This window comes from Siphateles boraxobius, unplaced genomic scaffold (genome assembly GCF_051911475.1).
Source record: "Siphateles boraxobius isolate OS27281-9 unplaced genomic scaffold, OSU_SipBor_1 11, whole genome shotgun sequence".
In the NCBI taxonomy this organism is placed as follows: domain Eukaryota; kingdom Metazoa; phylum Chordata; class Actinopteri; order Cypriniformes; family Leuciscidae; genus Siphateles; species Siphateles boraxobius.
In genome coordinates, this window is record NW_027508711.1 from 1,996,792 (window position 1) to 2,011,025 (window position 14,234).

At 43.6% G+C, this 14,234-nt stretch overlaps 1 protein-coding gene across 1 annotated transcript in view; it reads left to right on the top strand.

The window, feature by feature from the left end:
* The window catches only part of hcn1 (hyperpolarization activated cyclic nucleotide-gated potassium channel 1), a 124,296-nt gene that overhangs the window by 10,342 nt on the left and 99,720 nt on the right, over positions 1 to 14,234 (top strand). The window contains exon 2 of the mRNA XM_077194132.1: positions 1,368 to 1,791. Within this exon, the coding sequence (XP_077050247.1) occupies positions 1,368 to 1,791 (424 nt within the window). The remainder of the gene's footprint in view (positions 1 to 1,367; positions 1,792 to 14,234) is intronic.

Consider the following 14,234-nt stretch of genomic DNA (forward strand, 5'->3'; position numbering starts at 1 on the left):
CTCTTTGCCTCCTCATCCAGAAAGCAAAGCGCGAGCCGTGCTGCGCTGTCACAGGGCGGCAATCCAGCAGGAAGTGTTGGCGGTGATATCAAAAGCGACAGGAAAATGAGCTGTAGTGCATCGTGTGCGGACTGCAGGCTGAAGCAAGTCTGTTAGACAGAACCCACAGAAACATCACAAATATCTGAGGGCCGTCGGAATGAGGGTATTCCAGCGGAAAAGAGCTGGGATTTAATCTTGCTAGTCCTGCTACATCATCTTCTTGCCGAAAAGGGCTAGCGTTTTTCTGCTATTGGGAATAGAGTCAGGATGGGAGGGAATGCGCTTTTGAAGGGGTTGTAAAGTCAATTCATGGGTAAAGCTTTGATAGATCAGGTAATGGAAATGGTTAAGCCATACGTTTGACCAAAAATTCAGTCAGACCTGCTGAAGAAAAGAGCAAAAGTTGTGTTTTTTGATGCTCATCTCCAGAATGGAATGCTGATGTATCCAAATCAGGAAATTTAGGAAATTCATGCCGGTCTAAGCTGGAGGGTTGTGTGCCATTGAGAACTGAAAAGAGAATGCCTTTTAAAATCCAGTTTGAATTGAGGTAGCAAAAATAATGTAGAATTGCAATTTAAATTTGATTGTGTATGACAAAGTTCATCAAGAAAACAAATTATGTTAAAGGCTTAAAGTGTGAAGAATTAAAGGCCTTATCCATATTCTGATATGCCAGCAAATGTTTGGGGTCTGTACGATTTTTGTAATGTTTCTGAAAGAAGTATCACCAAGGTTGCATTTATTTGATGGAAAATACAGTTTCACACTCAAAACAGTAATAATTTAAAATAACTCTTTTAATATATTTTAAAATGTAGGTAGGTTGTTCCTTTGATGGCAAATCTGAATTTTCAGCATCATTACTCACATGATCCTTTAGAAATCATTCTAATATGTTGATTGCTGCTCAAGAAACATTTCTTATTAGTATGAATGTTGAAAATGGTTGTGCTGCAAAAAGTATTAATTCATTTTTTTTATTCTCCCTGACCCCAAGCTTTTGAATGGTAGTGTATATGTGTGTCTCATCATATTAAACATTTTTTTTTTTGGTGGACCAGTGTAGAAAACACCTAATTTCCCATAATGCAATTTACTGTGTTGAATTGCAGTTCAGTAAATTCTTCTTACTGCCATTCTGATTCATATTCCAATTCAACTTCCTATGGGGTGTGGCCAAATCAACTCAAATTCACATTAATGAATTGAAAGGGATCAACTGTTCAATTATGAATATTGCACAACCCTGCTAAGCTGGGAGATAAACGGTTTTTCCTTCAACTGCTCACACATTAATACGTCACTTTTTATCTCCCCCGCAGGTTCTACTGGGACTTGATAATGCTCATCATGATGATGGGGAATCTAATTATCATTCCTGTGGGAATTACCTTCTTTTCCGAGCAAACCACCACCACCTGGCTCGTGTTCAACGTGGCCTCGGACACCATCTTCCTGGTGGACCTGGTCATGAACTTCCGAACGGGAATTGTGAACGAGGAGAGCTCGGAGATCATCCTGGACCCAAAGGTCATTAAGATGAACTACCTGAAGAGTTGGTTTGTGGTAGACTTCCTGTCCTCCATCCCGGTGGATTATATCTTTCTAATAGTGGAGAAAGGCTTCGATTCAGAGGTCTACAAGACTGCCCGAGCGCTGCGTATCGTACGCTTCACCAAAATCCTCAGCTTGCTCCGTCTTCTCAGGCTTTCGCGCCTCATCAGATACATCCACCAGTGGGAGGAGGTGAGGGGACAGTGTCTGTATGAGTGTTTGTGTGTGTGTGTATGTGTGTGTGTGTGTGTGTGTGTGTGTGTGTGTGTGTGTGTGTGTGTGTGTGTGTGTGTGTGTGTGTGTGTGTGTGTGTGTGTGTGTGTGTGTGTGTGTGTGTGTGTGTGTGTGTGTGTGTGTGCGTGTACAAACTATGTTGCAGATGGCCTTTAGTAACACGTCTTGGATTTGTTAGCTTCAAGTATGAACAAGAAGAGATGTTAGTTGATGTTGTGTACATTTAAGTGTGTTAAGCAATCGACACAAGGTGCTTTGAGCTCAGATGTTGTTCTTCAGCATGAGACCTCTGACACACGCTCTTTAGATGTGGAGAGACTTATTTGGGATTTAAGGTAATCATATCTGCTGCTTAGCCCTTGGCGACACCTCAAGAGCCGCACTGGGGAGTGGGAAGAGGAACCGACCTCTCCAGCGCTGCATGAGCAACTGAGCAAAACTATTAACTGCCTCAGTGTTCATGCTAGAGCGCTTCACTCCCACCACTGTCTGAGACACCCTAAGCTAAAATACAAAGCATTAATCTTTACATGACGCATGCGGTTTGCAAGCCCTCCCCAAACCAAATGGACCTGTTTCACAAGAGCGTTGTAGCACTTTAAGGTCAATTCTGTCAGAAAAATGCATGTTTCTGCTTCCCACCAGCTATTATCCCTGGCCAATTGCACAGTAAATTACAGCTTATGTTATGAAAGTTAACCCAACTCAGACAACCCTTTTTTGCCATTGAAGATTTGTTGCATGATAAAAATGAAATCTCTTTGTTTTGGTTCCCTGTGTGTTATTAAACTCTTAAAGCCGGTTCATCTCCCTCTTCAGCTGGCAGACGCCCAAGCCAGGACAAGTAGAGAGCAGAGTAGACGCTTTCTGATCTTACCTAATTGAAATACAGATGTACCCTCTCAGGAAGAGTAAAACAAACAGTTGGTTGATTCATTACTATTGTGTTCTGGTGCCCATCTACCTTTGTATTAGCCAAGACAGGGACTCCGCTGACATTCTGCAGACAAAATGCTCTACAGACTAAGTAGAAGAACATCCAGTGTAAAAAATAGTGCCAAAAATTCTTAGTCCTAAAAACATGGCCTTAAACTCACCATCATGAAGGTTGTTGTGTGGGATGCCCAAATTGGAGCTATGCGGTTTCTGAGATGTTCTGAGTGGTTGTTAGCTTGTTGCTATGCAGTTTCTAGCATGTTTTGGGTAGGCTACTTGTGTTTAAAGTTTATGGGATTTATCCAACCCAGGCACATTGGGGAACTGCAACATTTTATTACATTGATTTTTGCACGTTTTGCAACACTTTCAAATTAAAATGTAGAGTATGTGGCGCTAAAAGAGTGTTCAGATTAACATAAATCTGGCTATGTTTTATTATTTTACCTGTTGTATGTTTTGTGGCAGTTCGTAAATTAAATGTCCGATCAGTGGCGCTAAAAGGTAAATACTCTGTCATGTTTGAAAATAATGTACCATCTACAGTACAGTAAACTCTACCCTGATAATGTTAACAAACGCAAACAGGAGAGAAAAACACTAAAGCTAAAATTGGCTGAAGCAACCATGCTAGTTTACAAATCATGCACTGCTTTGAGGTGATAACATAATACAGTGTAAGAAACGGCACAAAAATATTTCTTTATTTGATCAATAATCTGCCCCTTTAATCATAATTTATTTGACAAGGAAATAAATGTTGGTGTTTTACTGCCTCTAGTGTTCAGCTGGAAACTGCAGTGAATTGTTTGTATAGGCATGTTTTTGGAGTTTTGCAAAAATGTAGGTAGAGGCATATTGTTCGTTTGTTTGTTTGATTGTTCACCAGGCAAAAATTGTGTCAGATTGCTTAGAACATTAATAGCACACCTCTCCTCAAACAGCCATATGATTTGAAATATCATTAAACGCTTACAGTCTGCGTCACAGTTTAATACTTAGGGTCAAGCATGTGTTTGGACCTCTAACCTCTGAAATTACATTTTAAAGTAGCAATCCAGAACAGCAGGCTAAAACTGGCCAGAGGTTTTACCAAGCACTTATTTACAGCATCCCTTGAAGCATCCACATTATACACACAATTTCCCCTCCCTCGTGCTGCTCTGATGCATTCTGGGAAATGACTATCAGCCCTGTCTCACTCTCTCTTTCTTTGTGACCTCTCACTGCCATGCTGTTTCTTTATTGCAAAGCAATGAAAAAAAAAACAATTTGCTACTTGCATATTTATATCTACTGTATAAATATACTGCACATGCATTATTGCATAGCATTTCCACAGTCATACAGATATAAACCTCCCCCACCCTCTTCCATTCCCTTCTCAGAGAGATGTTTTGATTGTTGGGGAGGAGCGAGTGTTTATTCCCGACTTCAGGTTGCTCTGCTGGCACATGCTGCGAATCCGGGCTTCACTATCTCTGTCTCAGTCCTGTCGTGAGCAGGTCTTTGCGCTATATACCACACCGTAGACGCCATGCTGAATAAAGTCACGCTACCCTGATCAGCTCAAACACAGCTGTGACGTGAGTTAGCGCGTGGATCACGATGCTGCAGTGTGAGGTGGTGCAGAGTCTAAATGGGCTGTAATGAAACCTGGAGTGTGAATCAAGAGGCCGACCCAGAGCAGACGTGATGTTCGGAAGAGGTTGAAGGGTTTACAGAAAACGTATATTATATTTGGTTGTTCATGCACATGCAATCTTGCATATTCAATCTTTCTTATGCATTTATGCAGATATCATATCTCCTTTTTCTGGTTTGCCTCCCTCTCTATCTCCTTTTAATTTCCTTACCTACTTCATTTTCTTCATATTATCTAGCATTATTTCTTTTAGTTTTCTCTTAACCCTGGGGGGGGGGGGGGGGGGGTGCACATACATTCTATGGAGATGGTTTATCTTATTTATTCTGTGTAAATCTATTCATGCTTCAATTGTTGCTTTGAATTGAATGGGGACATTAACATATTGGTTTTAAGTACAAGATCATGTCTCCCGAATAAGGTCTAATTGACCAAAATTCCTTACATTCCTTGCTACAGTATTATTTTCCATGGTTTCTACACACAGAACCTGATTTCACCAAGTGCAACATGTTCCTGGATCAACATCTTTGTTGATCCTGGAAATACATTTCAATCAACCAATCAGATTTGAGGGACAAGTTTACAGTTTATGTCAAGTTTAGGCTTACAACCAGGGTTAGGTGCTTTCACATGAGTATTATTCACCCATCGTTTCCTTCTGATTTTAGGGATGACTTATGGGTAGTTCAATTTTTCGAACAGGAATTTTGTTTCAGGATCAACAAAGTTTATGTCTAACTCTGCAAAATCCGGATGTGCTTCTAATACTGCAAGAACGGCAGGTTATTATAGCACAGCTAGGTTCAGACGGACACTACATGGATCTTTATACTTTGATTCATAATAGATAGATGTAGAACAATAGAGTAGATATAGCAATATATGTGCCAGGCCAAATATTTTTTGAATATCACATCACACATCAGTCAGACCTTTTAATATTTTAGTAAATACACTACCGTTCAAAGGTTTGGAGTCAATAAGATTTTTAAAATGTTTTTGAAAGAAGTCTCTTATGCTCATCAAGGCTGCATTAATTTGATAAAATAAAAAATACAGTAAAAACAGTAATATTGTGAAATATTATTAGAATTTAAAATAACTGTTTTCTATTTGAATTTATTTTAAAATATAGTTTATTCCTGTGATGGCAAAGCTGAATTTTCAGCATCATTACTTCAGTCTTCAGTGTCACATTCTTATTATTATAGTTGCTAAATATTTTTATTTAAAATTCATACATTATAAATGTCTTTACCGTCAGTTTTAATACATTTAATTGAATATGAATTTCTTTAAAAAATAAATCTTACTAACCCCAAACAGTTGTATTTTGTAAATTAGGTTTGTGTGTGTGAGAGTTATTTTTATAAATTGCATCACTCGTGCAAGAGTGCTTTCCCAACCAAATATCATCACAGCTGTGATTCTGCTGTATAGGCCTACTCACAATCACTTTCATATTCAGAAAGACACGATTTTAAGTGTGATGTTGTTTTAATACAGCAGTTAAACTTAACCAATAACGACCAAAAACTAGTTCAACCATTAGAAATCTCCTTAAAGTAATGCATCCACTGAGACAAAAATGACATGTTATAGAAGCACCTCTTTTGAGGATCATCATTCTTGCTTTATATTCTGTCCCTGGAATGCTCTTAAAAGCTTATCCAATGCTAATTGGAATGGGACAGAGAGGAACAAGCAGAGAAAGAATTGAAAGAATAAGAGTCAATGGAGAAAAGCAGAAGGGATTGGATATTCAGTCTGTTTTTGGGAAAAGAGAGGCAAAATCAACTGACTAGGACGGGGAGACAAGTGAGCGCATGAATCCCCAACTCAATGAGTGTCACATCTGTCCATTTGCTCTCACACCAGCATTTTGTCTGCTCTATGGAGGCCTGATGGTGTGTGTGTTTGTGTGTGTGTTTGTGTATCAGTGTAGAACCTACAACAAAACACAGCTGTTCCCTTTCAGTGCCCAGAGCAGGTAACTTCACCAGCTATAATGCCTTCATCTTTAAACTATTGAAAGCGTACAAACATATAAACAGGATGTATTATGGAAAACGTCTCAGGTTACTATTGTAACCATAGTTCCCTGAGAACAGGGAACGAGACGATGCGTCCATCGACGCCATGGGAACGCCCCCAGCGTGACTGCGTCTGAAGCATCTATGTCAACTAGTCCAATGGAAAGAATGAGCGTCACGGGCGGGTGACGTCATGACCAGGATATGATAAAAGCACATCCGGTGCAAACCGGCATTAGCTTCGAAAATTGCCGAAGCAAGCCGATCACAGGGATGCAGGAAGTATGGCAGGGTGACGCATCGTCTCGTTCCCTGTTCTCAGGGAACTATGGTTACAATAGTAACCTGAGACGTTCCCTTACGAAGGGAACTCAACGATGCGTCCATCGACGCCATGGGAACGAGAATACCCAAAGCGCCAGAATTCCAAGTACCTGAGTGTCAGTCTGTTGTAACTAAGCACTAAGCACCTGAGAACCTGGGGCAGCATCCAGGTCCAAACTGTAAAACCTGACGAATGTGAGCGGTGAGGACCAGCCTGCCGCATCACAAACGTCTTGGAGGGAAACCCCAAATAACAAGGCTTTAGAGGCCGCCATACCCCTCGTTGAGTGAGCTCTGACCACCAAGGGACACGGATGGTCAGAGTACTCGTATGCAAGTGAAATAGCCTCGACTATCCACTTGCTAACCGTCTGTTTAGAAGCAGGAAGACCCTTCTTAGGTGATCCAAAGCAAATAAATAACTGGTCGGACTTCCTCATAGAAGATGTCCGATGAACATAAGTATCCAGTGCTCGCACTGGACACAAGAGGTTCAGCCTTTCCTGGTCCGCAGATGTAAAAGGAGGAGGACAGAAAGCCTGCAGCACGATAGGCCTCGGAATCAAGGTCGGCACCTTAGGGACGTATCCCTGTTTTGGATATAAGAATGCCTTGACCATCCCCGGTGCAAACTCAAGGCAAGTGGGGGAAACCGAAAGGGCCTGAAGGTCTCCAACTCTCTTAAGGGACGAAATAGCTAGCAGAAAGATAGTCTTAAGGGTAAGAAATTTCTCTGAAACCGAATCTAAGGGCTCGAATGGAGCCCTAGACAGGCCTTCTAGTACTAATGCCAAATCCCAAGCTGGCACCCTAGTGCGAGTTGCAGGCCTCAGCCTCAGTGTGCCACGAAGGAAACGTGTAATCAGGGGGTCTCGACCCAACGATGTACCCCCAACCAGGGCGTGGTAAGCCGCAATGGCCGCCACGTAAACCTTAAGTGTGGAAGGACATAAACCTGACGTAAAGCGCTCCTGCAAGAACTCGAGTACTGTGTTCACAGAACAGTTAACCGGATCCCACTGATGTCGGTGACACCATACAGAAAAAACTTTCCATTTCAGCGCATATAGTTTCCTAGTAGCTGGAGCTCTGGAGCTTAGGATGGTCTCAGCAGCCTCAGCTGAGAGACCACTCTCTATGAGTTGGGCCCCCTCAGAGGCCAAACCCACAGGTTCCAAATCTCTGGCCGAGGGTGAAATATTGTGCCCCCGGCCTGAGACAGAAGGTCTCTCCTGATCGGGATCTCCAAGGGAGGACCGTCTAAGAGATGGATCAGGTCCGCAAACCAGATCCGACTCGGCCAGCGTGGTGCTACAAGCAGTAGGCTTATTCCGTACTGGCGGACTCGTTCCAGAACTCCTGGGAGCAGAGCAACAGGGGGAAATGCGTACAGACGTAGCCTCGGCCACGTCTGCACCATAGCATCCAGCCCCAGGGGGGCTGGGTGAGTAAGGGAGAACCAAAGTGGACAGTGCGTCGTGTGCTGAGACGCAAACAGATCCACCTCTGCTTGGCCGTAAAACTCCCAAATTTTCTCCACCGCCTCGGGGTGGAGTCTCCAATCCCCTGGCCTCAGCTCCTGCCTCGACAGGATGTCTGCCCCCACATTCTGGTCCCCAGGAATATACACTGCCCTCAGGGAGAGTACCTTCCCCAGAGACCACAGGAGGATCTGGTGCGCCAGTTTGCAGAGCGGACGCGACCGCAGACCCCCCTGACGGTTCAGATAAGAGACCACTGATGTGTTGTCTGTTCGTACAAGCACATGATGGCCCCACAGGTCTGGGAGAAACTGTCTCAACGCATTGAAGACAGCCATCATCTCCAGGCAATTGATGTGCCACGAAAGATGATGACTTTTCCACAGACCCTGAACCGAGCGGCCTTCCATTACCGCTCCCCAGCCGGTGAGGGAAGCATCTGTCGAGATCGTAACACGATGGCAAAGAGCTCCCAATACCGGACCCTGGGTTAAGAACCAATGTTTCCTCCATATAATTAAGGCACGAAGGCACCGCCGCGTGACCTTGATCATACGAAGTGGGTTTCCCCTCGGGGAGAACCCTCTGGTCCTTAGCCACCACTGTAAAGGTCTCATGTACAGCAGGCCAAAGGAATCACGTTGGACGCTGCCGCCAAGAGACCCAACAGTCTCTCGAACTGTTTCACAGTGCGTGACTGGCCTAGCTTTAGCTCTTTGGTGGCTGTCAGGATAGCAGCTACACGAACGGGCGATAGAGTGGCCCGCATCGTCACTGAATCCCATACCACACCAAGGAAAGTGGTTCTCTGTACTGGAGAAAGAACACTCTTCTTGGCGTTGAGCCTCAACCCCAACATCTGCATATGAGCGAGAACGACACCTCGGTGCCGAACCGCCGACTGCTCTGATTCCGCCAGAACCAGCCAGTCGTCGATGTAGTTCAGAATACGTATGCCCTGAAGCCTGAGAGGGGCTAGAGCTGCATCCACGCATTTCGTGAACGTGCGGGGTGATAAAGCTAGACCGAAAGGAAGAACCCGATATTGGTATTCTTTGCCCCCGAAAGAAAACCTTAGGAACTTCCTGTGCTGAGGGAGGATGGAGATATGGAAGTAGGCGTCCTTCAGATCTATCGCGACAAACCAGTCCTCGGATCTGATTTGAGTCGCGATTTGTTTGAGTGTCAGCATCTTGAACTTGAGTTTCTGTACTGAACGATTCAACAGACGAAGATCTAAAATGGGACGCAACCCCCATCCTTTTTTGGAACAATGAAATAACGGCTGTAAAAACCCGACTCTCTGTCGGGTGAGTACACCTGTTCTATAGCTTCCTTTGCTAACAGGGCCTTTACCTCTTGCTCCATTACCAGAGCCTGCTCGGGATGCACCACTGTGGGCAGCACCCCGTTGTAACGAGGAGGACGAGAACCAAACTGGATTCTGTATCCTTTCTCTACAATCTGCAGGACCCAATGAGAAATATTCGGCAGAAGCTTCCACGCTGCCAGAAAATTTACTAAGGGAACCAGCCTCTCGAGGCTGGTCTCTGGTGTTATCGAGACAGCCAATTCCGGAGCCTGAAACATAATGGCAGGAACTACCTGAACTGGCCGCTCTAAGGCCCCCCTCAGAGGGCGCGAAACCGATGCTGTGCCGCTGCATAGCATCAGCGACTCGCTGGAGACCGCTGCGCCCTGAAGCACCGAGGTTGGCAGGGTTGGCAGAACGGTCTCGTGAGGACCCCGAAATGGAACGGGCACCGTAAAATGAGGTGTACACCGCTCCACTTCGGTCGGGGCTGTCCTCACAGGCCTGATGCGTGAACATCAGGACCTTTTTTTTTTAACCGAAGTCTTCTTCGCCTGAAGAACGGTCCTCAGATCCGGCTTCGACTTAGAAGACTTCGGTTGAGAGGGTTGCGTCTGTCTCCAGTCTCTACGTGGAGGTGCACGAGATGCAACACTCTCTTTCTGATGCACACGATATGATGAGCTCGACGGCTGGGGCTGCTCACGCCCAGCAGCCCCAGGGGGCTGGACACGGCGAGGGATAAACTTTTTAAAAGCGTCAGCTTGTTTTTTAGACTCCTGAAATCTCTCGACGACCGCGTGGACTGCGTCGCCGAAGAGACCAGAAGGTTCAAGCGGAGCATCTAATAAAAAAGCTCGATCTTTTTCTTTAATCTCTGACAGATTTAACCATAAATGTCTCTCAGTAGCTACCAAGGCTGCCATAGACCGCCCAATTGCTCTGGCGGTCTCCTTAGTAGCCCTGAGAGAAAGATCGGTAGCCCGACGAAGTTCTCGAATATCGTCATGAGAAATTCCCTCACTACTATCCAGATCCCCCAGCAGGTCAGCTTGATAAGCCTGAAGCACTGCCATTGTGTGCAGACATGCTCCAGCTTGACCTGCTGCCGTATAAGCTTTGCCCACTAAAACCGAGGTGGCTTTAAGCGGTCTAGTGGGCAAAGCCGAGGCTTTCATGGACGATGCGGGACCAGGCGAAAGATAGCTGGCTAAATTCTGTTCCGCCTGGGGCATCGCCTCATAACCATACTCTTTTAGCCCTCTTATTCTTGAATAAGTGTTAACTTGAGGGCTAAAAAGTCGTGAAGAGTAAGGTTTATTCCACGATTTCGATATTTCATTATGAAGATCGGGAAAAAAAAGGGAAGCCCTCGTGGTGGAGATAATGTCGTGGAAGATAAAAAGCGCTCATCTAATTTACTTTTAGGACGAGCGCCTTTATTCTCAGATGGCCATTCAATATTTAATTTCTCTACAGCCCGTGACATAACATCCACCAGCTCATCATATGCTGGGGAAATAAATTGTGAATCTCTTCCCCCCATGTGTGTGCTTTCACTCTCCATACTCATAACATCGACCTCCTCGGAGGAAGAGCATTGAAGTAATGGAGGGCTCTCTCCCCGGGCGGAAGAAACCGCAGTGCGTGCTTCCGACACCGGGGGGAGAGCGCTGGATCTTCCGGGTAAGGAAGGAGAAAAGGCCCGCGGACCCGTCTCCAACCCCTCCGAAAGATCCTTTTGCGATCCCCAGGAATGCATTCTCCGCGCCGCCTCGGCAGACGCGGGTCCTGATCCCTGAGGATCGCGAGCCTGCCCACTCTTTTCATCAAAGAGTGACAGGCGAGAGCGGAGCATGCGGAGCGGTAGCATTTCACAGTGTTGACACTCAGCCCCCTCGAAGGCTGAGACCGCATGCTCCACTCCCAAACAAATGACACAAAGCTCGTGTGTGTCCCCACCCGTTAAATAACGCGGGCAGGGAGGAACACACTGCTTGTACACTTGTTTCGCCATAACGTTTCCGAATAAATTGCAACAGACAACAATAAATAGACAGAGACAGTATAACACAGATCGCTTGCTGAGGCAACAGAAGCTGATGCCGGTTTGCACCGGATGTGCTTTTATCATATCCTGGTCATGACGTCACCCGCCCGTGACGCTCATTCATTCCATTGGACTAGTTGACATAGATGCTTCAGACGCAGTCACGCTGGGGGCGTTCCCATGGCGTCGATGGACGCATCGTTGAGTTCCCTTCGTAAGGGAACAGGATATCTTTGCTCTTCTGGAATAAAAGTATGAAAGGCAGATTCAGCACCAGAGTACAGAACAGGCAACTGCAACTTAAAATGTAACAATTACAAATAACTTTTTTTACATTACTTTTAAATTATATTGTTAATTTTGTCACAATGCAACTTTATATCTATATCTTATTTTAAACTTCAAAGTTTAATTTTAAAATGTAAATAATTAAGTTGTAAATAACAATCTTGTAAATAATTCCCAAAAATGTGTTTGTAAAATGTGTAATTGTGTAAATGTGTTAAAAAATAAATAAAATAAAAAATGTTTTAACTGTTGGCAGCCAGAACAAAAATTTGAGGGAAAATTGGTAATGCTACTGTATTCTGAACATTTCCATACTCGGTTCATAATACAATCCACCTATACTAAGATCCAAATGACTCATTCAGAAGTCATTATGGTTACGTCATAACCATAAGCACATTGACAAACGATTTGCGACATTTTCATATCAATGCATATTCAGTATTTACAATCTTGGCCCATCCCGATAAACTACAGTGTTACATTTGCCAGTATAAAGACTATAAATGCTTGCCAAACATAACAGGGGTTTTTACATTTAGAAGTCTTAGAGGTAAAGTAGCAAAAACAGCATGTGGAAACAGGATTAAAAATGGACATGTAAAGAAAAAAATGACAATCATTTTGGAGTCAGAAATCTTAAATAACATTATGAGAGGACTTGAAGGAAAATAAATACACTCTTAAAAATAAAGGTTCCAGATACCATAAAAGAACCGTTTTGGGTTCTCTAAAGAACCTGTCAGTGACCAGTTCCTAAAATAACCATTATTTCTTAGTGTAAATAATATTTTAATAATCTAAAGAACCTTTTTACAGTATGAAAACCTTTTGTACAGTGGAAAGGTTCCATGAATGTTTAAGGTTTTTCAACCACCATTTTGACAAAGAACCATTATTTATAAGAGTGTACTTAAAACATGCAGAATATGCCATAAATAGCTGATTTACTTTTAATGGGGGTTGCACATCATCCATCCACGGAAACTGATCAGAACTTCATCAGAAGATTGTGTCATCAGTCAGATGATGCTGTCTCTTTAAGCATGTCTCAACCTGGGAGATATTCAAGCAGGATGATTCATCAGTGAGCTAGTAAATTGGTCTAAAAGGGGAAAATCAGACCCACGTACTGAGTTCATTTAGGGAAGAAGGAGCACAGTAAGGGGGCAGAGACGTATGTTGACGCCAATGTTAGTAAACTAGTCTTGAGACGAGGTCATTCAAAAAGCCCCAATTTCACCAGCAGGTTTTTCTTTTTAGGACAGAGAGAATCCCGGGGGATATTGTGCAGGTCTCAGCTTGGGCTGTGACCTTGAAGAAAGCCTTAGAAATGTGGAATTAGTGGTTGGGTAGGCAATTTTGGGAAAGGCTAGCAATGGAGAGCTAGCTTTGAAAGCATAAGATCCCATCCTCCCTTTAGAGCTTCTCTAAAGCCACGCCTCCTCCAAAACACATAAACGTACACAGCAGGAAGCAAACAAAAGCAACACAAGAGATGGTGTTAAACAATGTCTCAAAGCACATTACATTAAAATAATAATGAATATAACTTAAAGAGCTCTGACCTGTATGACCCGACTGCTGCAGTTTCATTTTGCCGTTGATAGTGTTGATATTGAAACTCATAAACTCATAAAACCACTCCAAGTATAACGTGACGGGTTTCCATCTTTTACAAATTACAGTAGTTATGGCATAAGCTTGTTTCGGTTCAGGAGGAACTGTAAAAGGTGGCTTCTGTTTTGTTTGTGGCGCTCTGTGACTGACGTCTGTCTAACTTTGCACAGCATGGTGACACGTGATGTCTACGCGAGCAGTGCGCGGAGGTATGAAAATACATATGTTGACAGGCAGGTAGGACATCGTATCACTGCATTCGATGATTGGACACACCAAATTCAATGATTGGACGAACATTTTATGGTCCTACGCCTTCCACAGACAATATATCTATAAAGACATTTAGAATACTTAACTTAGTGATTGCAATCAGGATATGAAGAGATTTTCAACCAGCATAACACAAAAAATGTTTCTGGAACAAATCACCTACCCTGCCTTTAAAGGGTAACTAAACACTAAAACAACTTTTTTTAGTTAATGATCTGTAAGAATGGAGCTTCATAAATGCTGTTCATTGATTCTAGTAATTTTTGTTGACATTTGGGTTTAAAGTGTTTTAATTCTACAATATATGGTGTAAAAACGTCTCTGAGTGCTGCCCTCTTCAGGTTGAACGGTGGCTACTGCAGTTGAATTTTCCTATTGGATGTTCGGGGTGGTTCGTGTCGTAAGGGGTTGTTGGTGAGGTAGGCAAGTTCCATAC